The sequence below is a fragment of the Octopus sinensis genome, linkage group LG18 (genome assembly GCF_006345805.1).
Source record: "Octopus sinensis linkage group LG18, ASM634580v1, whole genome shotgun sequence".
In the NCBI taxonomy this organism is placed as follows: Eukaryota; Metazoa; Mollusca; class Cephalopoda; order Octopoda; family Octopodidae; genus Octopus; species Octopus sinensis.
The window spans coordinates 44,083,743-44,110,190 of record NC_043014.1 but is presented as its reverse complement, the minus strand read 5'-3'; the positions used below and the strand labels follow the sequence as shown (position 1 = coordinate 44,110,190).

The 26,448-nt window shown below is 39.7% G+C and overlaps 1 protein-coding gene across 1 annotated transcript; it reads left to right on the top strand.

Annotated features, from left to right (window-relative positions):
- The first annotated feature begins 10,989 nt into the window (after positions 1 to 10,989).
- LOC118766890 lies at positions 10,990 to 12,290 on the top strand. The gene is made up of 2 exons (XM_036510745.1): positions 10,990 to 11,047; positions 11,081 to 12,290. The coding sequence occupies exons 1-2, from the start codon at positions 11,022 to 11,024 to the stop codon at positions 12,153 to 12,155; spliced, it is 1,101 nt and encodes a 366-aa protein (XP_036366638.1). The 5' UTR covers positions 10,990 to 11,021; the 3' UTR covers positions 12,156 to 12,290.
- The last annotated feature ends 14,158 nt before the right edge of the window (positions 12,291 to 26,448 follow it).

The window sequence follows — 26,448 nt, the reverse complement described above, 5'->3', positions numbered from 1 at the left end:
CGATAGATTTACAAAATAAAGAAACCTAGGCTTTGGAATGTTTAATTTTGGAAACCACTGTAATCCCGACATTAACAGCATGACATAGAAGAAACAGCTCAATTCGCGCTAACTCTAATGGTTTCAAAGCCGCAACAGTTCATAACTAAGAAAACCCCCTGCAATAAGTTAAAAATCTTTGGGGATCAAAGCTCAGACGTAAATTGGTGTCGGAATGTTATACAATAGTCGGATTTAATATATATATATATATATATATATATATATATTTACTTGCTTAATTGGAGTGCGGCCATTCTGGGGCATCTTGGGGTACAGAGGATTCGCAATCTCGTCTAGGGTCTGAAAGAACAGGCAGACACACAAGACGTACACAGAGGGGACAAACAAGGAAGAAAGGGATTAAATCGATTACATCGACCCTCCCCCCCCCCCCAGTGCGTAACTTTTTTATTGCCCACAAGGGGCCGACATACAGGGCAGAAACACATATATGGGGGACAATCAACACATGAAAATGAATAAAGTGAAAAGGCGAAACGGTCACCCCGGCCTCGCTCCGGGATGATCTTTAAAAATAATCGCATTGAAGCATTTAGTTGGATAAATCAACCACAGTACATATTTTCATGTCTGGTAATTTGATCTATCGTTGGGCTTCGTCCATCGTTTACAATCATCTCGCCGACTTGATCGTCATTCTCGTTTTTGCGTTGTTCGAAAGGTTTGGCGTAAGTTGTAATATTTACATTTGACGGATATTTGTCCTCATCTTGTTCGTTAACACAACGTTTCGGCTGATATACCCTCCAGGAATCTTTTCGGTTTGAACGGCAGTTTTTAACAATTTCTAGGTAACTAAAAAATTTTAAACTTCGTATACTGGTAGAATGTGTTTATAAAACATCTTTTTCTCTTGGCTTTATTGAGAAAATTCTATAGTTTGTAAGATAATTATTGTTGTTTTTTCTGCAATTTCAACCAATCAATGACGTCCATTGAGATAAAAAACATTGTGCCGTATGAATATGTCCCTCGTTCAATAAACAGATTGGGTTTATTTACATTTGTGAAGAAAAAAAGATACCCTTCCTACCAACCCTAAAACAGATTGAAATGCAATAGATCGATACTAGGGTCATAATTATGGGTGGCAATTTCTTATGACACCGCTAGAAAAAACTGCCGTTCAAACCGAAAAGATCCCCCTCCAGCCTTCATCAGGTGTCTTGAAAATTTCGAACCCGAGTTCTCATTTTTAAAGTATTTTTCGATGTTATTCAGGTCACAGCCTGGAATCGAACTTCGCATCATAGTAGCCCGCGCTCTTAACCACTACGGGCATATGGTGTAGTGGTTAAGAGCGCGAGCTACTAACCCCAAGATTCCGAGTTCGATTCCAGGTAGTGACCTGAATAATAACATCGAAAAATACTTTAGGAATGAGAACCTAGGTTCCAAATTTCCCCAAGACATTAGTGGGGAAAAGTCTTTCCTCAGAAATCCCTTGTTTTTTAATCGGTTCGCCAACATAGCTTTGTCTATTTTATAGATAGCAACGGTTTGAGGGATGTTTTTTTTTTTTTTTTTTTTTTTTTTTTTTCCCCTCTTCGTCCTTGGCTGAAGGGTTATAGCAGCCGAGACGTTGTTAACAAACAAGATAAAGACAAATATCCGTCAAATGTAAATAATGTACAAAATTCCTAATCTCTTAAATATATAACAGTTGTAATATTTATGTTTAATTGAATTTGCACTGTTGATTAATTACGTTGTTGAATTTTTGAGTTTTTTTTTTCTTTTAAACACCTATTTTTCTGCTTGTGGCAAGAGTTTTCTTAACGTTTTCCCCCCATCCTTGTGCAAATGAGGCGGGTTTGTAGCTTTCAAAAAAAAAAAATAAAATAGACAAATCACCTAGTAAAACCAAGAACTGTAAGTGTACCTGGCACAAATGAAGATATTATAGAAGACAGCACAAGTTTTAATTAGCATGCCAACAGAAGACTTTATGCAAGGAAGAAAAGATAGCAATTTTGCAGCAGCGGACGGTGTTTCAAGAAAGTTAAATTGTAGAAGCTAAGAGCTCGAAAAATACAAGGGTATGATGAAAAGGGAGGGGAGCGAAACAGTGATTACCCCTCCCAGTGAAACCGCGCAGAATGCACTGCGGTGCACCGTGATGTACAAATCATATATGATCAAAGTAAAAACTGGACAACGCAAGTAAAGAGGCGGTGGAGCTGTTCCTCCGTTCAGTTTGTAACTACGTGGCATTCAACACAAGATGAGTGAAGTGTGCCGCAATAGAAGTCCGTTTTAAAACCGAGGAAAAGGCAAAGCAAACTTCAACGGAGCCATTAAAAACTGAGGAAGTGGTTCTCCTACATGTTTATCTTGGAAGGCGAACTTCCAAAATTAGGGTAGGAGATATCCCACTCGAAGTAGATTCCGCTTGGTTGGTGGCAGCCATAATAAACGGCTTGGAGTATAAGATTACAATTCGGATCTTTTCGGTTTGAACGGCAGTTTTTTCTCGCGGCGTCATATGAAATTGTCACCCATAATTATGACTTTAGTATCGATCTATTGCGTTTCAATCTATTTTACGGTTAGGGTTAGGGGTGGGGGAAGGGTATCTTTTTTTCTTCACAAATGTAAATAAACCCAATCTGCTTCTTAAACGAGGGACATAGTCATACGGCACAGAATGTTTTCACCTCAATAGACGTCATTGATCGGTTGAAATTGAAGAAATTGAAGAAAAAAACCCAACAAATATCTTACAAACTATAGAATTTTCTCAATAAAGCCAAGAGAAAAAGATGTTTTATAAACACATTCTACCAGTATACGAAGTTTAAAATTGTTTAGTTACGTGGAAATTATTTTTAAAAACTGTCGTTCAAACCGAAAAGATCTGAAATAGAAAAACTGTAGAGCTATAGTTTGAAATATTTATAATTTAATGTGGTAATTAACTTATAATACTCTAAGGAATAGATTGCAAGTAGTTTGTCGCGGTTGAAATAGTTTATTAGTTCAATTTGACAGCCAATTATAATAAAGAAATGTATACTTGGAAACTAAGAAGGTCATTTCATAACCCTGAGAAAATTCTGTTTCGCCTCAAGTTATGGGGGAAAATGAAAAATTCTAGTTTGTTGATCCTACTATACAATGTCTGGCTTTCGGAATTAAATTTCTCATCTGGTGCTGCAGCAACAAACACTCGAATAGATGTGGAGCAAAGAACCGTGCCATTTTCAGTGAAACGTGACAAACTAAACTTTGATAGCCATCGCTGCATTCATCCGTGTGAACGAATGAATCCAGCAACGGTGTTGACTCATCGATACCTATTTCTTTACTACCCATAAGGGGCTAAACACAGAAGGGACAAACAAGGACAGGCAAACGGATTAAGTCGATTACATCGACCCCAGTGCGTAACTAGTACTTAATTTATCGACCCCCGAAAGGATGAAAGGCAAAGTCGACCTCTGTGGAATTTGAACTCAGAACGTAACGACAGACGAAATACCTATTTCTTTATTACCCACAAGGGGCTAAACATAGAGGGGACAAACAAGGACAGACGTAGGTATTAAGTCGATTACATCGACCCCAGTGCGTAACTGGTACTTAATTAAGGTGGTGAGCTGGCAGAATCGTTAGCACGCCGGGCGAAATGCGTAGCCGTATTTTGTCCGCCGTTACGTTCTGAGTTCAAATTCCGCCGAGGTCGACTTTGCCTTTCATCCTTTCAGGGGTCGATAAATTAAGTACCAGTTACGCACTGGGGTCGATATAATCGATTTAATCCGTTTGTCTGTCCTTGTTCGTTCCCTCTGTTTTTAGCCCCTTGTGGGTAATAAAAAAATAGGTACTTAATTTATTGACCCCAAAAGGATGAAAGGCGAAGTCGACCTCGGCGGAATTTGAACTCAGAACGTAACGGCAGACGAAATACTGCTAAGCATTTTGCCCGGCGTGTTAACATTTCTGCCAGCTCCCCGCCTTATCGTTGAGCCTCATCGATACCCCCACACTCTTTTTGTATTTTGTATGAAGAGAATAAAGACGGAAAGAGAAGCGCTTCTTGAAGATCAAAAGGCTCACAGACGATCGACGGCTTCTTTGTCAAAGTGAGTTCGATTGATGCCAATGTCAACCAAAGCATAACTACGAAAAGTTAATTGTTGGCCCATACATATTTTGCACTCAGGCTACCAGACTGCAGAGACAGCGCAATGCCAATAACAAGTTGCTAATAATTCGTCAAACTATTTGAACTCAGAACGTAAGACAGACAAAATACCTATTTCTTTACTACCCACAAGGGGCTAAACACAGAGGGGACGAACAAGGACAGACAAAGGGATTAAGTCGATTATATCGATCCCAGTGCATAACTGGTACTGATTTAATCGACCCCGACAGGATGAAAAGCAAAGTCGACCTCGGCGGAATTTGAACTCAGAACGTAGTAACAGACGAAGTACTTATTTCTTTACTACCCACAAGGGGCTAAACACAGAGGGGACAAACAAGGACAGACAAACGGATTAAGTCGATTATATCGATCCCAATGCGTAACTGGTACTTATTTAATCGACCCCGAAAGGATGAAAAACAAAGTCGACCTCGGCAATGTGAACAGTTCTTCTTCTCCTTCTTCTTCTTACGGCATTCACCCGGGGTGGGTTGAGCTGGCTTCATTCATCCTCAATGCTGCATCTCTCACAAACGCCGACCAGGCCTGGCGATTCAAGGCTAACGACCACGTGATCTCCAACCACTCCTTATTCCAGCGGCGAACGCCGTAGATATGGGGGTCTAGGTTGGGTTCCTGGAAATAATTACCAGAAGGAAAACAACCGGCGGGTTAGGTCACTAACCCGGAAAAAATACTGTTATAAAATGATCATTTATATTTTTAACTTTCATATCTATTTCTTTATTACCCACAAGAGGCTAAACATAGCGGGGACAAACAAGGACAGACATAGGTATTAAGTCGATTACATCGACCCCGGTGCGTAACTGGTGCTTAATTTATCGACCCCGAAAGGATGAAAGGCAAAGTCGACTTCGGCGGAATTTGAACTCAGAACGTAACGGCAGACGAAATACTGCAAAGCATTTCGCCCGGCGTGCTAACGCTTCTGCCAAGTTAAACCCATTCGCTTTAATTTTGTGTAACGAGTGCGTCTGACCTCTATATGTCCCTTGTTTGTCCTTGTTTGTTCCCTCTATGTATCCTTTTTATAGGAAATAAAGAAAACGAGATTAGATGTATCGTTATCATTCATCTCATTAATGTCACCTTCATCTTTCACCAAAGAAAAAAAGGTAGCCTTTCTCTGCGTAGTAACCATACTGAAAGATGTGGTATGGAAGACGCGAGCAAAAGGGATTGCGACAGGTCAGTTCCTCTCCGGACGTGGGCTGGTGAATAATTACTTCGCTGCCCATCTGTCCAGCAAGATCCGTATGGAGAGGAGGAGCCTGCCGCAAAGAGCGTTTGGAAAAAGATGGACGACAGTAGTAAGAAAGATGAGAACGCACGAGGCTGTGCTTGCACGGTCGGTCGGAGCATAAAAGGAAGGAAAAAAATTACCAAAAAGGGATAACCAGCCGGCGGGTTAACTCACTAACCCGGACCCAAAACTCATCCGATCATCGTTCATATGTATATTTTAAACCCTCATACACAATATATGTAAATCCATCCGGTTTTTTACTCTGTATGTAAGAAGCGAGTTTGTACTTTGAATGTCCCCTCTGTGTAAAACCTTTATAGGTTAATAAGGAATTCATCTCATTAATGTCCGTGTCCAGCCCGCAAGCTACCTTACTCTATGTACTGCCCTTGTGGCAAATTTAATAAAATAAAGTGAGATTAGATGGCTTTCCCTAAGAATTGAATCTGTGTTGTGGATGCAAGAAAGTGTGATTGAATAATGAAAAAACACAAATAAAAAGAAACAGAAGGTGAAATGATGGAATAGTTCATTTAAGATAGCTTTTTAAAATCAAAGCAAAATATTAATTTCCATTATTTCAAAAACGATAGATATTAAAACTTGATTAACTGTCAATATTTGGGACGGAGGAAATTTGGCTTCAAAACAGCTGAAGAAAGATTATATCGCAGAATGGGAAATTCTGAAAAAACTAATGCAGACTGTGAAGTTGAAAATCTGAATAACGCTCCAATTAGGGCCAATTTGTTCCGAATATTGACTGAATCGTGGAAAACACGTCGTCTGTTACTTGTCTTCAATATCCATAATGAGGAAAACCTAAAAATGACCGCGCTTGAAGGATCTCAACGGCATCAACACCACCACCACCAACAACTTGAGAACAAAGACCACATTGCCAATCATCGTATACACTGGGCCTATTTACTCATTTATCTGGCGTTGTCTGTGTTCAGTTCAACCTTTAGTCTTGTCGTCTGTTAAAACTAGCTCACAATATTCCAAACACCGTATATGGCTACTGGAGTATTGTTCTAAATGTGGTTATAGCCGGCAACTCGTTAGCAATCTTCTGCATCGTTTTTCCGTTTCCGAGACAAAGTTTAGTTTTCCCAGACCGCAATCTCATCGTATGTGTCCTATGCACTCTATGTAATCTGGTGTCCGCCAGCATCATCTTTGGTTTATATTACGACTGGATTATACTAGCTGTTCTTGGCAGCAGCATCTTGCTTTTAACTCTGTTATGTATACCGATGCTGAGGTCGAATTTTACATATCCTCAAAATCTGTGACCACCTTCAACTGTCTACATTCGATCGTTTTTGCTAATTCTTTTAAATCATTTTTGATTTAGTTTGTTATGAACTTCCAGTATTTTAATTGCTGTTAAGGCGGCGAGCTGGCAGAATCGTTAGCATGCCGGACGAAATGCTTGGCAGCATTTCGTCCAACCTTTACGTTCTTAGTTCACCGTTGTCGACTTTGCCTTTCATCGTTTTGGGGTCGATAAAACAAGAACCATCCAGTTGAACACTGGAGTCGATGTAATCGAATCACCCCTCCCACGAAATTGCAGCCCTTGTACCAGAATTTGAAATGAATATTTTTCATTGCTTCTAAAAATAATGACAAGCTTCCACTTGGTAGCCATTTACCAAATCGCGCTCCGAAAGGCCTCGGTTAACTCAAGGTTATGATAGATGACACCTAACTCAAGATGCTGCTGTTGTTGTTGTTCAGGTCACTGCTTGGAATCGAACTCGGAATCTTGGGGTTAGTAGCCCGCGCTCTTAACCACTACGCCATATACCCGTGGGCATAGTGGTTAGGAGCATAATGATATTAATAGTAATAACATCAAAATATACCTTAGGAACGAGAACCAAGTTCGAAATTTCCTCAAGACATCTGATGAAGGCTGGAGGGTATATCAGCCGAAACGTTGTGTTAACAACAAACAAGATGAGGACAAATATCCGTCAATTCTAAATAATGTACATAATTCCTCATCTCTTAACTATAGAACTGTATAGAAACTCAGCAACATAAAAAATAAAGTCGAAATCTATCAAATAAAACTACCACAGTGCAACCGGAAAAAAGAAATTGTCCGCTAGTTTTCAAAGTCCTAGCCATTTAGTTAACTCAGAGTGAAGTTAACAAAGTCGGGATCTTTTCGGTTTGAACGGCAGTTTTTAACATAATTTCTAGGTAACTAAAAAATTTTAAACTTCGTATACTGGTAGAATGTTTATAAAACATCTTTTTCTCTTGGCTTTATTAAGAAAATTCTATAGTTTGTAAGATATTTGTTGTTTTTTTCTCTCCAATTTCTGCAATTTCAACCAATCAATGACGTCTATTGAGGTGAAAACAGTCTGTGCCGTATGAACATGTCCCTCGTTTAAGAAACAGATTGGGTTTATTTACATTTGTGAAGAAAAAAAGATACCCTTCTCCCACCCCTAACCCTAACACCAACCTTAAAACAGATTGAAATGCAATAGATCGAGACTAGGGTCATAATTATGGGTGACAATTTCATATGACACCGCTAGAAAAAACTGCCGTTCAAACCGAAAAGATCCCAAAGTCGAAATAACGATTGTTAAAACTCCAATTGGAAATGATTATGTAACGAAGAAAAGGCCTCAATAGCTCCATGATTTATGCTAATCATTTTGGTTAATATTGGACATAATTTCGGATATATTTCGGTTTATAAGATCTCTTCAGCGACGCTTACACTTTACCAGTCTAGTAACAAAGAAATATGACTGAAATGGTTTCTCATATTTATCGAAACGATTAAAATATTAGTCCTTGAGTTAACAAAGGTTTTTCTGCGCTGCATAAATCAAACTGGAAATTTTATGTTCCCTATATTAGCTATGTTAAGCACACCGGGTAAAATGCTTTGCGTCATTTCGTCTGTCTTTATGTTCTGAGCTCAAATTCCGCCAATCGACTTAACCTTTCATCCTTTCGGGGTCGATAAATTAAGTTCCGGTTGAATTGTTTGTTCCTTCTCGAGCCACACCTGGCTCATAAGGGCCGATTTCCCGATTTCCTTGGCGTATAGGTTCTCCACCTGGACGGGATGCCGGTCCGTCGCAGGTGAGCTACAAGATGCAGGAGGAAAGAGTGATAGAAAGTTGTGGCGAAAGAGTCAGCAGAAGTTCGCCATTACCTTCGGTCAGAGCCGCATGGAGCTTAGGTGTTTCGCTCATAAACACACACACATAAATCGCTCTGTCTGAGATTTGAACTCGCAATCCCTCGACCGCGAGTCCGCTGCTCTAACCACTAGGCCATGTGCCTCCACAAACTCCGGTTGAATACATGGGTCAAAATAACTGACATGCCCCCTCCCTGTAATAGCTGGCTTTGTGTCAAAATTTAAAATCTATATTAGATATGTTAACACTAACTTAACTTATGTCCTTCACGTCCGTAGCGTCCCTGAGTAATTAAACTCAATGATTACTCGTGAAGGTACGTGGCCCCAGTGGTCAGGGCTGTTACACTCACGATCACTAGACTGTGGGTTAGATCCCCGGACCGGACGATGTGTTGTGCTCTTGAGCAAAACACTTCATTTCACGTTGCTCTAGAACTGTATGGCAAGCGGCATGCCAAAGAATAGATCCAACGCTTCCTCTGCGAGTCGTAAAAAGCGACTGAAAGAAGTTGAGGTAGGATTTGCACTCCGACCTTGTAGAACCCTCATCAGTAAAGGTGCCATTCACCAAGGGTAGGAAATCCCTAACAAATGGCGGGTGCAGCGACGCGCTGTGATAGCGCATGTCCTCGTAATATTGATATTCTTTTCTACTGCAGACACAAGGCCAGTCGATTAGATCGACCCCAGTGCGCAACTAGTGTGGGGTACCCGAGTCTATTATAGCCCAGGAAAGTTTATTCTGTGATTTTTAATTACCCACTAGGGGCTACACAGAGGGGACGTTACAAACATTGGGGACACAGAACATCACAATTACATATATATGGGTAAATGAAATATGAAAAATGATATATGAAAGCGATGCCGACGGCCCCATCCGTCAGCATCACTTACCTGTCCTTTCACCCATTTCCAATTAGCATTCCTTGCTTACCTATCACAACGTTCATTTTTCTTTCAGCCCTCTCTATCAATTTATCCTTCATTTGCACTGACTTCCAACACACACCCTCTTCCTCAAACCTTCTCACCAATAAGTCCATATCATCACCATCCACAACCGCGTAATTACAATCTTCATGATCGTACCAATTGCTTAACACATCTTTTACGTTTTGTGTGACTTTCCCATTTATAGCACATAAAAAGTGGGTCAAAAGGAAGTTTATTCTGTAACCATTCGACTTCAGGGGTCGAGTGGGCATTCCGCCTCATTATATCATATTTTTCATGATTCGTTCGTTTCTTTTAATTTTGCTTCTTTCTTTATGCCTCCTTTTTATAATTTTAGTTCCCCGATATTGTGCACGTACCTTCTATGTTAGCCCCTGATGAGTAATAAAGAAATCGGTATTTCGTCTGTCTTCATGTTCTGAGTTTAAATTCCGCCGAGGTCGACTTTGCCTTTCGTGCTTTCGGGATCGATAAATTAAGTACCAGTTGCGTACCGGGGTTGATCTAATCGACTGTCACCCTCCTCCCAAATTTCGGGCCTTGTGCCTAATGTAGAAAAGAATAAAATAAGTACCAGTTGAGCACTGGGGGTAGATGTAATCGACTTAAATCTTCCCTGGAATTGCTGGCCTTGTGCCAAAATTTGAAGCCAATATTAGAATTGTGTTGATAGTAGCAGAGTAAAAGGTAAGCTCTTGACAAGCTGTAAAAGCCACTTGGTTTCACTTTATGGCTGAGAACATTTCACTTGATGTCTTACATGTGTCTTAATAAGAGAGTAACGATTATGTCCCTTCCCAGGACGATACTGATGGTACGATTGAAAGAAGTTAGTTCCAGACCTGGGACTTGGTTTCGATGTTTGCCACAAAGTAGATTCCGCCAAAATGAAACTGCGTTTAAATCGTCGGTTGATGTTTTTTTTTTTTTTCTGGTGTTTATGTTTTTAGTTAAAATCTAACCGCGGTGAGAATGCGAACATCTGATTTTTGATAAGTAAAATTTTAGGAGCGTGACGCCAAAGGGTAGGCTGGTACCACAGATTTAATAAATAGCAATGTGGATGACATAGAAGTAATTTATTCTAAGAGAAACAAACAGAAAGGATATGTCGTTCATGCACTTCCAAGGACATCAAATAATTTTTTTATTTTTTGACTTAACTAAGAATTGAAACCGTGTCGTAGTTTCGAATAATAAACGAGAGAGAGGGGGGGTTGGACTAGTTCATTTAAGACAGTTTGAACACCGAACAAGATAAGTAGACTTTTTTTTTTTGTTAAATTCATTGCTGCTTTTTAGATAAGAAATACAAAGCTTGGGCAGTGGAAGAAAATTTTGAGATCCGTTTGGTTTCATATCAGCAGCTGGAGATTATATCCCTAGAAAGAATGGAGGACTCGGAAAGAACTGATGGAGACAATTCTAGGGGAAAATTGAGAACGGATGAAGACGATTCTGAGGAAAATTTAAGAACAGATGGAGATAGCCCTGAAGATAATTTGATAACGAATCGAGATAGCCCTGAAGATATGGGAACGGATGGAGATAGCCCTGAAGATAATTTGATAACGAATAGAGATAGCCCTGAAGATATGGGAACGGATGGAGATAGCCCTGAAGATAATTTGATAACGAATAGAGATAGCCCTGAAGATATGGGAACGGATGGAGATAGCCCTGAAGATATGGGAACGGATGGAGATGGCCCTGAAGATAATTTGATAACGAATAGAGATAGCCCTGAAGATATGGGAACGAATGGAGATGGCCCTGAAGATAATTTGATAACGAATAGAGATAGCCCTGAAGATAGGGGAACGGATGGAGATGGCCCTGAAGATATTTTAGTAACGGATGGAGATAACCCTGAAGATAATCTGATAACGGATGGAGATAGACCTGATAATAATTTGAGAGCTAATGAAGATAGTATGCGGGTTAATTTGTATAATGCTCCAAGTATGAACAATTTGCAACGAGCCGCGAATATTGTGTGGGCAAGACCCTCACCATTACTCGTTTCCAACAATCTCGGCAACGAAGAAAGCATAGAAATGACTACACGAAGAGGATCTCGGCAACCCCAGCAATACGACCGACAGCGGCCCCAACGGCTCCCTACGAATTATTATAAATTACACTGGCTCTATCTACTCGTCTGTCTGACGTTATGCGTATTCAGTTTCTCATGCAGCACAATACATCTGTTGAAGATAGCTTACAACTTTCCAAAGACGGTAATTGAATACATGAGTGCTTTTCTAGACCTGGTTATAGATGGCAGTGCGTTGATAATCTTTTGTATAATTTTCCCATTTTCGAAACGGGGAGCGATTTTGCGCAACCGCCGTCTCATCCAGTGTCTCGTATGTACTTTATTTAAAATCATGTCTGCTACAGTTAGCTTTGGTTTACAACAGGACTGGATTGTGTTGGCTGTTCTCGTCAACAGCATCACACTTTTGACTCTGTTGTGTTTACTGGGCTTGCGGATGAATTTCCCATCTCTTCAAAATCGATAACCTCTACTTCTCAATACATACGATCGTTTGTATTTTGTTTTTCGGTTTTTATATAGTTCAACTTTTTAGTGTTTTGTCTATAAAAAAATAAATGTTTTCAAAAAATAACTTGCTACCAAGCCTTTTAAATAAGGACTTCACTCTCGCGTAGTAGTGATTTTATGCTTATTTCTTAAATAGTTTCAGTAAATTAATCATAATTTTTCAAACGCTTTGCATTAATCAATTTTGCATCGTTTAGCGTTAATATTTTGTGTATAAAAAAAAATGTTTTCAAAAAATTACTTGTAACCAAACCTTTTAAATAAGGACTTCACTCTCGCGTAGTAGTGATTTTATGCTTATTTCTTAAATAGTTTCTGTAAATTAATCATAATTTTTCAAACGCTATACATTAATGAATTGTACATCGTTTAGTGTTATGGGACTCCTCTAGTCTTTCTATAATAAATGCACGTGATATTCAATCCTAATATATCAAACGCACAAATTCACATTCAAACATAATGTGACGAACTACATTTGCGACCAACTACAATTGTAAGGGAAAGATTCTTTCCTCGAAACGTCAAGATTCTCGCCTTCCGACAATAAAGACTGTCACAAAATAAATTTTACTGTTGAAGACAACCACTAACATTTTGTGACCAATAACAGATAAGTACATGTGCTTTTCTAACTCCTCAAACCACCAGTAACTCTTTGACAATATCACCGCTTGCATTGGAGGTTCTCTCTCATATCATCACTTCACCACTTTCCGGAGTTCTCGTCTACGGCGATTTCAACGCTCACAACTTCTCGTGTTTCTCGTATCCCCCGCCTACACCGATGCGGAAGCGAAATCTTTTGCAGTTATCAGCCGCCTGCGTCAACGTGTTTCATCCCTTACTTGTATTTTGGATCGAAACTCGAACACCCCATACACTCTTTATCTTTCTCACCTCAACACTTACCCGTTACCAGAGTATAACCATCTCTGCCACTGCCAGACCATCGGACTACACTGCGTCAATTGAACTATCCAACCCACAGCACTTCTTATCTGAAGGCTGTTGCTAGAAGCTTCTTTTTTTTTCTCGTCTTTCTAGACCAGTGCTTTTCAAACGTTTTGCTGGAGCGGAACCCCAAGGAAACATTCCACTGGCTCGAGGAACCCCTGTGCAATAATTTAATAGTCTTATGCACACATATCTGCACAGGAGAATTAAAAATTACTGCCGATTTTAGCAGTTTTGTAACTTCTTGTGGAACCCCTGGACTGTACTGGCGGAACCCTAAGGTTCCGTGGAGCCCTGGTTGAAAACCACTGCTCTACGCTGTACAGAGCTTGTAGGAAACCACTAATTTCTTCAGATTATAATCAACACATAAACTGCACTCGTATTGTCAACTTATTGAACTTTCACAACTGCTCTCCAAAATGGTAAATCTAACGTTAGGCGTTCCAAAACAGACCTGGGAAAATATTTCAACAAAATGGTGTCCTTACGATCAAACAAAGCTGAAAACGGTGACACAACGTCACATTTTCCACTTTCAAAATGTTATTGTCCATTTTATAAAACTCATAACGTTCTTTTTGTATACTAAAACTGTAGAATACAAGCAAGCAAGCGATTGTAATGTGACTGTCTGTAACATACTCAAAGAACTGGGGAGGGAGAAATCTATGTCGTTCTTAAAAAGAAAATAAGTAATGTAATTATAAGCGGGATAATCTAAGGAATAAATTCCAGTCTGCTTTATGTAGTCGATACTATTTATTGGATCCATCTGGTTTGTGGCATTGATAGCCATCAAAAATAAAATATGATATGAAACTAATCTATTTCTTTACGACCCGCAAGGGGCTAAACACAGAAGGGACAAACAAGGACAGACAAACAGATTAATTCGATTACATCGACCCCAGTGCATAACTGGTCCTTAATTTATCGACCCCGAAAGGATGAAAGGCAAAGTCGACCTCGGCGGAATTTGAACTCAGACCGTAACGGCAGACAAAATACCTATTTCTTTATTACCCACAAGGGGCTAAACGTAGAGTGGACAAACAAGGAGAGACATAGGTATTAAGTCGATTACATCGACCCCAGTGCGTAACTGGTACTTATTTAATCGATCCCGAAAGGATGAAAGGCAAAGTCGACCTCGGCGGAATTTGAACTCACAACGTAACGGCAGACGAAATACCGCTAAGCATTTCGCCCGGCGAGCTAACGTTTCTGTCAGCTCGCCGCCTTCGATATAAAACAAACCTGGCGTTTTACTAACACTGAGAAATATGGCTTCGTAACATACTAAAGAAAATTGAAATATTGTCTTGGTTCCAGGACAAGGCTCCTCGAATAATCAGATACTGCATCAACAAATACTGAAGAGTTGTAGAGAACCTTAGCAATTGCAGTGAGTGTATGACACTGGTGCAGCCTAATCCAGGAACATTAAGTTCGATATACATTTACTAGATTCACTCGTGCGAACGAATGATTCCAGCATCGTGTTTGTCTTTTTCTTTTCCTTTATGAAGATTTTTATCAATGGGAAGAATATTGGATTGGAAGCACTCCGTCGGTTACGACGACGAGGGTTAGGGTTGATCCGAATCAACGGAACAGCCTGCTCGTGGAATTAACGTGTAAGTGGCTGAGCACTCCACAGACACGTGTACCCTTAACGTAGTTCTCGGGGGATATTCAGCGTGACACAGAAGAGAGTGACAAGGCCGGCTCCCTTTGAAATACAAGGTACGACAGAAACAGGAAGTAAGAGAGTCAGAGAAAGTTGTGGTGAAAGAGTACAGCAGGGATCACCACCTCCCCCTGCCGGAGCCTCGTAAGTGGCTGAGCACTCCACAGACACGTGTACCCTTAACGTTAGTTCTCGGGGATATTCAGCGTGACACAGAGAGTGACAAGGCCGGCCCTTTTGAAATACAGGTACAACAGAAACAGGAAGTAAGAGAGTGAGAGAAAGTTGTGGTGAAAGAGTACGGCAGGGATCACCACCACCCCCTGCCGGAGCCTCGTGGAGCTTTTAGGTGTTTTCGCTCAATAAACACTCACAACGCCCGGTCTGGGAATCGAAACCGCGATCCTATGACCGCGAGTCCGCTGCCCTAATCACGGAAAGGGAGTTTGGGTTTATTTACATTTGTGAAGAAAAAAAGATACCCTTCCCCCCACCCCTAACCCTAAAATAGATTGAAATGCAATAGATCGATACTAGGGTCATAATTATGGGTGAAAATTTCATATGACACTGCTAGAAAAAACTGCCGTTCAAACCGAAAAGATCCCAATATTTTATTGATCCTGTCTTTAGAGTTCGGATCCAAAACATTGAGGGAGATAAAGTGAGAATGAAGTTGATCCGAACAATAAAAGGGTGAAGAGGTGCATTTGCTCAGGAGCAAGTTTAGATCGTTTAACTTTTACTAGTTTCAGTCGTTGGCCTGCGGTCATGCTGGTGTACCGCCTTGAAAATTAAGACTTTCAGCATTTAGGTTCCAAGCAGTCAGCCATCGAAATACTAACTTGACTCGACGTTGCTTAACTTCGATGGTCGAACGAAAAACCAATGCTTTCAACGTGATTATATTTTGCCTAATAAAATACAAATAGAGTTCTCGTAATTTGCTCTGGAAAAATAATGGAGCAATTCCCATTTTGGATCTTTTCGGTTTGAACGGCAGTTTTTTCTAGCGGTGTCATATGAAATTGTCACCCATAATTATGACCCTAGTATCGATCTATTGCATTTCAATCTATTTTAGGGTTAGGGGTGGGGGGAAGGGTATCTTTTTTTCTTCACAAATGTAAATAAACCCAATCTGTTTCTTAAACGAGGGACGTATTCATGCGGCACAGAATGTTTTTTTACCTCAATGGACGTCAGTGATTGGTTGAAATTACAGAAATTGAAGAAAAAACAACAAATATCTTAGAAACTATAGAATTTTCTCAATAAAGCCAAGAGAAAAAGATGTTTTATAAACACATTCTATCAGTATACGAAGTTTAAAATTGTTTAGTTACTAGAAATTATGTTAAAAACTGCTGTTCAAACCGAAAAGATCCCTTATTTTTTTTGTCTTACGAAAACAGAATATCCAAATTCAATAAACACGGACACACAAAATTCCTCTTTGAGTCAATTAAGCCAGCTACATAGGAAGGGTTTCAAATTTTAGCACAGGGTCAGCATCAATGGGGGGAGGGGTTAATTGATTACATGGATCTTTTCGGTTTGAACGGCAGTTTTTAACATAATTTCTAGGTGACTAAAAAAATTTAAACTTCGTACACTGGTAGAATGTGTTTATAAAACATCATTTTCTCTTGGCGTTATTGAGAAAATTCTATAGTTTGTAAGATATTTGTTGTTTTTTCTTCAATTACTGCAATTTCAACCAATCAATGACGTCTATTAAGGTAAAAAAAAACATTCTATGCCGTATGAATATGTCCCTCGTTTAAGAAACAGATTGGGTTTATTTACATTTGTGAAGAAAAAAAGTTACCCTTCCCCCCACCCCTAACCCTAAAACAGATTGAAATGCAATAGATCGATACTAGGGTCATAATTATGGGTGACAATTTCATATGACACCGCTAGAAAAATCTGCCGTTCAAACCGAAAAGATCCGATTACATGAACCCCAGTGTTTGACAGGAACTTTATTTTATCAATGAAAAGTAAAGTCGACTCCGGCGGAATTTGAACTCATAACATACAGAATCGCGAGAAATGCCGTTAAGCATTTTGTCTGATGCACTAACGATTCCACCAGCTCGCCACCTTTCTTAGTTTCAAGTTTTGGCTCACAACAAGCAGTTTTAAGTGAGGGGATCGTTGATTACATCAACTCCAGTGTTCATTTGGTACTTATTTTATCGACCCCAAAGAGGTAAGAAGTAAAGTCAACCTCGGTGACGTTTGAATTCAGGGATCTTTTCGGTTTGAACGGCAGTTTTTTCTAGCGGTGTCATATGAAATTGTCACCCATAATTATGACCCTAGAATCGATCTATTGCATTTCAATCTGTCTTGGGGTTAGTTAGGGAGGGTGGGGGTAAGGGTATCTTTTTTTCTTCACAAATGTAAATAAACCCAATCTGTTTCTTAAACGAGGGACATATTCATACGGCACAGAATGTTGTTTTTTTCTTACCTCAATGGACGTCATTGATTGGTTGAAATTGCAGAAATTGAAGAAAAAAACAAATATCTTATAAACCATAGAATTTTCTCAATAAAGCCAAGAGAAAAAGATGTTTTATAAACACATTCTACCAGTATACGAAGTTTAAAATTTTTTAGTTACCGAGAAATTATGTTAAAAACTACCTCAAACCGAAAAGATCCCATAAATCTACTCAACCGAAATGAGGCAGAAACAATAAAATTTATTTTACAAAAGCAGGATACGTTCATTTGGCTCTCAAATGTCCACAATTCCTACAATACAGCTGGGGTTTTTTTCTTAACTCTATTATAATATATATGAAATTCAACAAAGGTCAATTTGTCGCTGACAAGGTTTAAACTCAAAATTTGGTTGCATTTTTGTCTGAAGTTCTAACGATTCTACCAGTAGAAGTGGAAGCACTCCGTCGGTTACGACGACGAGGGTTCCGGTTGATCCGAATTAACGGAACAGCCTGCTCGTGAAATTAACGGCTGAGCACTCCACAGACACGTGTACCCTTAACGTAGTTCTCGGGGATATTCAGCGTGACACAGAGAGTGACAAGGCAGGTACAACAGAAACAGGAAGTAAGAGTGAGAGAAAGTTGTGGTGAAAGAGTACAGCAGGGATCACCACCATCCCCTGCCGGAGCCTCGTGGAGCTTTTAGGTGTTTTCGCTCAATAAACACTCACAACGCCCGGTCTGGGAATCGAAACCACGATCCTATGACCGCGAGTCCGCTGCCCTAACCACTGGGCCATTGCACCTCCACCAGTAGAAGACACAACAAGCCGCCAATTTTCAGAGAAGGAAACGGTCAATAAATAGACACTGGTTCATTTTTCTCAACCCGAATATATAAAAAGCCAAATTGACCTCTGCGGGATTTGAACTCAAACCATAGATAGCCACAACAAATACCTTCATGCCCCCATTGGATTTCATCAAACGCTCTAACAATTATGCTAATCCAACCGTTCTAATAACAATTTCCTAATTTAGGTACACGGCTCGTAATTTTGAAAGGAATCGGTAAAATGGTATCATTGATCCTACCCCATCCTGGTACTTGACTGGTAGTTCCTGTATGGGACTCGGAGAGATGAACAGAGAACAGAATGTTTTGAAGTCAGATCGTGAAGAGCCAAAAGACCACAGGGCATTTTGCTTGACTCTCTTAGAAATCTACCAGCCCACCACACTTTAATAACGGTTTCTAGTATAGACACAATGCCTCTAATCTGAGGGGAAGGTTTAGTCAATGTTTCATCTTCCCTTGTTTTCAATGTGTCCCTCGAGCAAGGCGGCGAGCTGGCAGAATCGTTAGCACGCCGGGCGAAATGCTTAGCAGTATTTCGTCTGCCGCTACGTTCTGAGTTCAAATTCCGCCGAGGTCGACTTTGCCTTTCATCCTTTCGGGGTCGATAAATGAAGTACCAGTTGCATACTGGAGTCGGTGTAATCGACTTAATCCCTGTGTCTGTCTTTGTTTGCCCCCTCTATGTTTAGCCCCTTGTGGGCAATAAAGAAATAAGAATCGTTAGCGCACTGGGCAAACTATTCAGCGGCATTTGGCCATCTTTATGTTCTGAGTTCAAATTCCACCGAGGTCGGCTTTGCCTTTCATTCCTTCTGGATCGACAAAATAAGTACCAGCTGAACACTAGATATGGATGGTATTATCTAACCCTACCCCCTCTAAAATTATTGGCTTTGTACAAAAGTTAGAATTATTTGTTTTATGCCTTGTAAAAACATTTTACAAGGCAAGTTTTAATTTTTATATCTCTTTACTCTTTCACTTGTTTCAGTCATTTGCCTGTGGCCATGTTGGAGCACCGCCTTTAGTCGAGCAAATCGACCCCAGGACTTATTCTTTGTAAGCCTAGTACTTATTCTATCGGTCTCATTTGCCGAACCGCTAAGTTACGGGGACGTAAACACACCAGCATCGGTTGTCAAGTGATGTTGGTGGGACAAACACAGACACACACACACACACACACACACATATATATATATATATATATATATACACGACGGGCCTCCCTCAGGCCCCGTCCACCAAATCCACTCACAAGGCTTTGGTCGGCCCGAGGCTATAGTAGAAGACACTTGCCCAAGGTTCCACGCAGTGGGACTGAACCCGGAACCATGTGGTTGGTAAACAAGCTACTTACCACACATCATTTATTTTTTCCTCCAAAAACATTTTTCATTTTATTCTTACTTCATTCACTAGCTGAGTGGACAAGAGCAAGGTGAAATGAAATATTTTGCTCAAGAACACAACAACACAACGCATTACCTGGCCCAGGAATCGAAACTGCAGTCTTATGATCATGGCTACTCACACCTTAACAACTGAGTTACAGGCCTCCGCCACTGGACACAAATCGAGAGGTGGTATTCATTATTTTTCTAACAACATTAAAAACCTAAGTGAAGTTTGATGACCTACACTAAGAATTGAAATTGTGTTGTGGATTCGAATGCAAAAATACGTATAGTAATTAACCAAAGAAAATGGCAGGTAAAAAATGGAAAGCAAGACGCAAGCCGAAATGGTGGACTAATTCATTTAAGGTAAGTTTTACAATTTAAAAGAAAAATAGGGAAGTAGTTTTTCTTCTTTTTTTTTTTTAATTTCCATTTCCGGGAGAACAAATACAAAACAAAACCGGCTGCTAAGATTTCAAACGGAGGAAAGTTTTCACATCATTTGGTTCCAAAACGGCTAAAGAAGATTATATCTCGAGAAAGAATGGACGATGGTTCTAGAACTGATGTAGATATGGATGCTTTGGAGAGTAGTCCGAGTATGAACAATTTACTACGATCCTCGAATGATTCGTGGGCAACATCACAACCACCACCTGCTTCCAGCAATCGTAACGATGAAGAGAACATAGAAATGGTAGAGCTAGGAGAATCTCAGCAGCATACGAACCGACAACGCATTACTCCCACTCACTATGAACCACACTGGATCTATCTACTCATCTATCTGGCGTTATCTATGTTCAATTTCTGCAGCAGCATCATACATCTGCTGAAATTATCTCACGAACTTTCGTATACCATATCCGAGTATTTAATCATCCCGCTAGACTTGGCTATATCGGCCGGTTCGTTGATAATCTTCTGCATGGTTTTCCCGTTTACGAAACGAAAGGCGGCCTTACCAAATCGCACCCTCGTCCACTGTCTCATATGCTCTTCGTTTAAGCTGGCATCCGCAACTATTATCTTCGGTTTACAACATGACTGGCTTATGCTGACAATTCTTATCAATTGTTTCGCACTCTTTATCCTGTTGTGTGCACCGAGGATGATGTCGAATTTCAAAGTTGTTCAAAATCTATAACGAACTTTAAATATATAATAATAATAATGAAATTATCGTATGCATTTCATTTATATGAAATGTATATATAATAATGAAATTATTGCATACATTTCATTTATATGAAATGTATATATAATATATGAATGTATATAATAATGAAATTATTGTATACATTTCATCTATTTTCGTTGTATACAGTTACATTTCAATCATTGCCGTTATCAATTTTTTACTTTCATGTACTTTAGCTTTTAATATTTCAATTGAATTTAAAAAAAAGTTAATTAAAAATAACTAAATATAACCGAATATTTTAAATACGGTGTCTACACTGTCACGGGTTAAAACCTGAATAACGTTATATATTTATTTTTTTCAATATTTCTTAACATCATTGCATTAGTTTTATACCTCCATTTTTTAAAGCTTTGCAGAAAGTTTTATGTTTTAAACGATGTCAGAAATGTAGGATTCAATACTTAAACTATGTCTACTACACGAAACCCAGATTCCTGTAGAATAAAAATTATTCCATTTTGTGAACTATTGCTGTAATGGTGGAGTGGAAGTGCTCGAAAGTTTCTGCTTAAAACGTTAAAACTCGTGTCTCCTAAGTAGTATTTCTCAGTTGAAGTCCATATAGCCCACAGGGCCCATATAAGACTTTTGGGGGTTCATACAATATAATAAACTGAAGATAGACAATAGTATTTTAAGGGTATATGAAAAAAAATTTTACTTTAGATATATGTATTGGTATGTATTGAAAGAAACAGCTGGGCTTCTTTCTTTTACATTTTACATAGTTCGACCTACGTAAGTTAATATGTAAAAAACCAAAAGAGAGATTTTGAAAGAAGTTTCTATAAGTGTAGTTTTTAAATATCGAATGAGTATGGAGGTCCACCAGAATAAAATATTAAAGGGGTCCTTGGTTGAGAAACGCTGCCTTAGGGCATACAGAACTTGTAAACAACTTTTGCCGATGGAGACCACAACTATCTTCTTCACACACACACACACACATATTAAATTCGTTTCTTCACGATGTTTTTTTTTTTATAATAATTTTTAGTGGATATTGTGTGAATCTACGTTGAAGGGAGGGAAAATGGCTGCTAATTGCAAGTCAGTTGTAATTTCTGATTTTAAGTTATTTCATTAAATATGTTCAAAGATTATATCTAGTTGTCTGAATTACCTTTTAAATTGTGTGTGAGATAGGGAAACGTTTTTGATCAAAACACATTTCTATAAGCTTTATTATGAGTCAGTCTCTAAAGTTTTAATACCCAATCATAATTCTACCATTATTGATTACTGAGTAAGGCACGAATATAAAATTCTCTCCCTCCCGCTCCTCCCTCTCTCTCCACCCTCTCTCTCCTCCCTCTCCACCCTCTCTCTCCTCCCTCTCTCTCCACCCTCTCTCTCCCTCCCGCTCCACCCTCTCTCTCCCTCCCGCTCTCTCCCTCTCTCTCCCTCCCGCTCTCTCCCTCTCTTTCCTCCCGCTCCTCCCCCCCTTTCCCTCCCGCTCCGCCCCCCCTTCCCTCCCGCTCCGCCCCCCCTTTCCCTCCCGCTCCTCCCCCTCTCTCTCCCTCCACTCCCCTCTCTATCCCACCTATCTCTCCCTCCCGCTCCCTCTCCCCCTCTTTCTCTCACTCACCCCTCTCGTCCTCTCTACTCCCCATCTCTCTCTCTCTCTCTCTCTCTCCCGTGCTCTTTAAACCTAACTGATTGACAGCGGCTGTTGGTCACAAATACTCTCAAAACGAAGTTATACATAAATCCTCCGTAATATAGATTTGTCCTGTCGCGGAATTAAAACCATTTCAAGTAAGTGAACGGAATCTTTTGACCCACGAGTAATTATGTTTACCATATCCTAATTATCAAATATCCACTGCATAAAATCAAAACTGAACAACAAGACTAAATAGTTCAGGTACTGTGTTGAATCAGATTTATGAATTCTAGCAGATAAACCTGGCTTAATGTTCTCAAAGCAATGACGCTTTTACTCGTTTCAGTCTTTTGACTGTAGCCACGCTGGAGCAACTCCTTAAAGGTTTTTTTTTTTTTAATATTTTTTTGGTCGAAAACATCGACCCCAGGACTTATTCTTTGCAAGCCTAGGGAACTTTTCGGTTTGAACGGCAGTTTTTAACATAATTTCTAGGTAACTGAAAAATTTTAAAACTTCGTATACTGGTAGAATGGGTTTATAAAACATCTTTTTCTCTTGGCTTTATTGAGAAAATTCTATAGTTTGTAAGATATTTGTGAGGTTTTTTCTTCAATTTCTGCAATTTCAACCAATCAATGACGTCTATTGAGGTAAAAAAAAAACATTCTGTGCCGTATGAATATGTCCCTCGTTTAAGAAACAGATTGGGTTTATTTACATTTGTGAAGAAAAAAATATGCCCTTCCCCCACCCCTAACCCTAACCCTAAAACAGATTGAAATGCAATAGATCGATACTAGGGTCATAATTATGGGTGACAATTTCATATGACACCGCTAGAAAAAACTGCCGTTCAAACCGAAAAGATCCAAGCCTAGTATTATTCTGTCCTACTCTTTGGCCAGACCGTTATGTTACGGGGACATTAACATGCCTACAACGGTTATCAAGCGATGGTGGTGGTAGGGAACAAACAGACACAAAGACACACATTTATATACGTATGTGTACATATATACAGGAGGCGCAATGGCCCAGTGGTTAGGGCAGCGGACTCGCGGTCGTAGAATCGCGGTTTCGATTCCCAGACCGGGCGTTGTGAGTGTTTATTGAGCGAAAACGCCTAAAGCTCCACGAGGCTCCGGCAGGGGATGGTGGTGATCCCTGCTGTACTCTTTCACCACAACTTTCTTTCACTCTTACTTCCTGTTTCTGTTGTACCTGTATTTCAAAGGGCCGGCCTTGTCACTCCCTGTGTCACGCTGAATATCCCCGAGAACTACGTTAAGGGTACACGTGTCTGTGGAGTGCTCAGCCACTTACGTTAATTTCACGAGCAGGCTGTTCCGTTGATCAGATCCACCGCATATATACAGGGGTTGGGACAAAATAATGGAAACACCTTAAAATTTCAAATAAATTTATTTTAATATGGGGTCCTTGGGTAACAGATGGTTGAGAAACGCTGCCTTGGGGCATTTAGAACTTGTAAACAACTTTTACCGATGAAGACCACAACTATTTTTCACACACACACATTAGCCACATATACACACACTGCAAGAATATTATTTATTTATAAAGTTTAAACAGAACATGGAATGAAATGCATTTATTTATAAACTTTAAACTGAACTGCAATAGTTTTATAACCCTAACAGCGTGGTGGTACGTAAATAAACGGCGTAAATTAACGAAGGTATAAACCTGACAACGTAAATACACGAAGTTGACGTCAGATTTTTCTACTTTCACTTCTGACAACTAAAAGCATGACAGTGCCAACTCGTTTCTTCACGATGGTCTTTGGCAGTAATTACAGCTTGAATTCTACAAGGTATCGACTTGTACAAAGTTTGTATTGTTTCCAAAGGAATTTTTCTCCATTCTTCGGCTAAAACAGTCTCCAGTTCTTGTAGTGATGATGGTGGAGGATATCGACTCCTTACTTATTTTTCTAAAATACACCATAAATGTTCAATAATATTGAGATCTGGGGGCTGTGGTGGCCGGATGAAATGTTCAAACTTCACTAGAATGTTCCTCGTACCATTCAGTAACAACTTTAGCTGTGTGAATTGGTGCATTATCATCCTGAAAGATTACGTTACCCTCCAGAAATAGTTCCGCAACTATAGGATGAATTTGACCAGATAAAATGCTTAAATAGTCTTGACTATTAATTCTGCCATGAAGGGAAACCATTTCCAAGATATAGCCCCCCCCCCTAAAAGACGCATTTGACCCAGACTGCCTTCTTCCAACTGTTAAACATGGAGGAGGATCTGTGATGCAGTGGGACTGATATATATATATATATATTTCTTTACTACCCACAAGGGGCTAAACACAGAGGGGACCAACAAGGACAGACAAAGGGATTAAGTTGATTACATCGACCCCAGTGCGTAACTAGTACTTAATTTATCGACCCCGAAAGGATGAAAAGTAAAGTCGACCCCGGCGGAATTTGAACTCAGAACGTAACGGCAGACGAAATATGGCTACGCATTTCGTCCGGTGTGCTAACGTTTCTGCCAGGTCACCGCCCTATATATTATATATATACACAGTTTACCTCATAAGAATTTAGAAACTTTGAGAGAAGGTGAAATGATTTGTTTTTAATGGTTGAACAGAAAGAAGATGAAGCTATGAATAATAGCGTATAAATATTGGGTTAAAAACAAAATCCTTTGGAAAGAAAAAGTCAAAGGTAGTTTGCAGGACATGAACCCACATCTTAAACATTCTTTTTCTATACAATGGTTTTTTTTTAGAATTAATATTTACACACTGTTATTTATAACTTTATATGCTTCAATTTCAACTGTAAACAATGACAGACAAACAGATATACTGATAGACAGACAAAGAAATAGACAGATAGGTAGATAAACAGATTGAAAGATATATATATATATATATAGACAGACAGACATATACAGCAATAAGTGTTGATATTTACAAGTTTATGCCCGTATGTAGATAAATTTTGTCAACAGTATTCTTCATAGTATAAGCTTACTGTAGATAATTCTTTCTACTCTAGGCATAAGGCCCTAAATTTTGGGGGAGGGGGCAGTCGATTAGATCGACCCTAGTACACAACTGGTACTTAATTTATCGACCCCAAAAGGATGAAAGGCAAAGTCGACCTCGACAGAATTTGAACTCAGAACGTAGCAGCAGACAAAATACCCATTTCTTTACTACCCACAAGGGGCTAAACACAGAGCGGACAAACGGATTAAGTCGATTATATCGACCCCAGTGCGTAACTGGTACTTATTTAATCGACCCCGAAAGGATGAAAGGCAACGTTGACCTCGGCGGAATTTGAACTCAGAACGTAGCGGCAGGCGAAATACCGCTAAGCATTTCGCCCGGCGTGCTAATACTTCTGCCAGCTCGCCGCCTTCATTTTTTCAGCTTCTGTTTACCAACTCTACATACAAGGCTATAATAGAAAACATTTGCTCAAGGTGCCTCACAATGGCATTGAACTTGGGTCAATGTGGTTGGGAAGCAAGCTTTTTTACCACACAGCCATGTCTATGAGGCTCACCACTTCACTTTTATTTTAGTGTTTGTTGATGCCTCACATAAAGTGATCTGGTGCATGAAAACGATTCAGGACATGAATCACTGCACCTTTTTTTTTTTTTTTTACTTTTTTACAAGAGACAGCTTTGAGTTGGATTAGTTGGTGTGGTCACAGAATGACAGACAAAGCCTTTCATTTGAAGAAAGCTTTATCCAGCAGCCACTCTGACAAAGATTGTATTAATGATAATAATAATGAAATTATTGTATACGGGCCGACCAATGCCTTGTGAGTGGATTTGGTAGACGGAAACTGAAAGAAGCCTGTCGTATGCCAGCACCGCCTCGACTGGCTTCCGTGCCGGTGGCACATAAAATACACCAATCTGACCGTGGCCGTTGCCAGCCCCGCCTGGCACCTGTGCAGGTGGCACGTAAAAAGCACCCACTACACTCACGGAGTGGTTGGCGTTAGGAAGGGCATCCAGCTGTAGAAACATTGCCAAATTAGACTGG

Bases quoted from the DNA above. Each gene is read 5' to 3' on its own strand.
- LOC118766890 (XM_036510745.1), top strand. From the start codon at position 11,022: ATGGAGGACTCGGAAAGAACTGATGG. The intron at 11,048-11,080 runs AGACAATTCTAG...GAGAACGGATGA, and splicing joins GACTCGGAAAGAACTGATGG to AGACGATTCTGAGGAAAATT.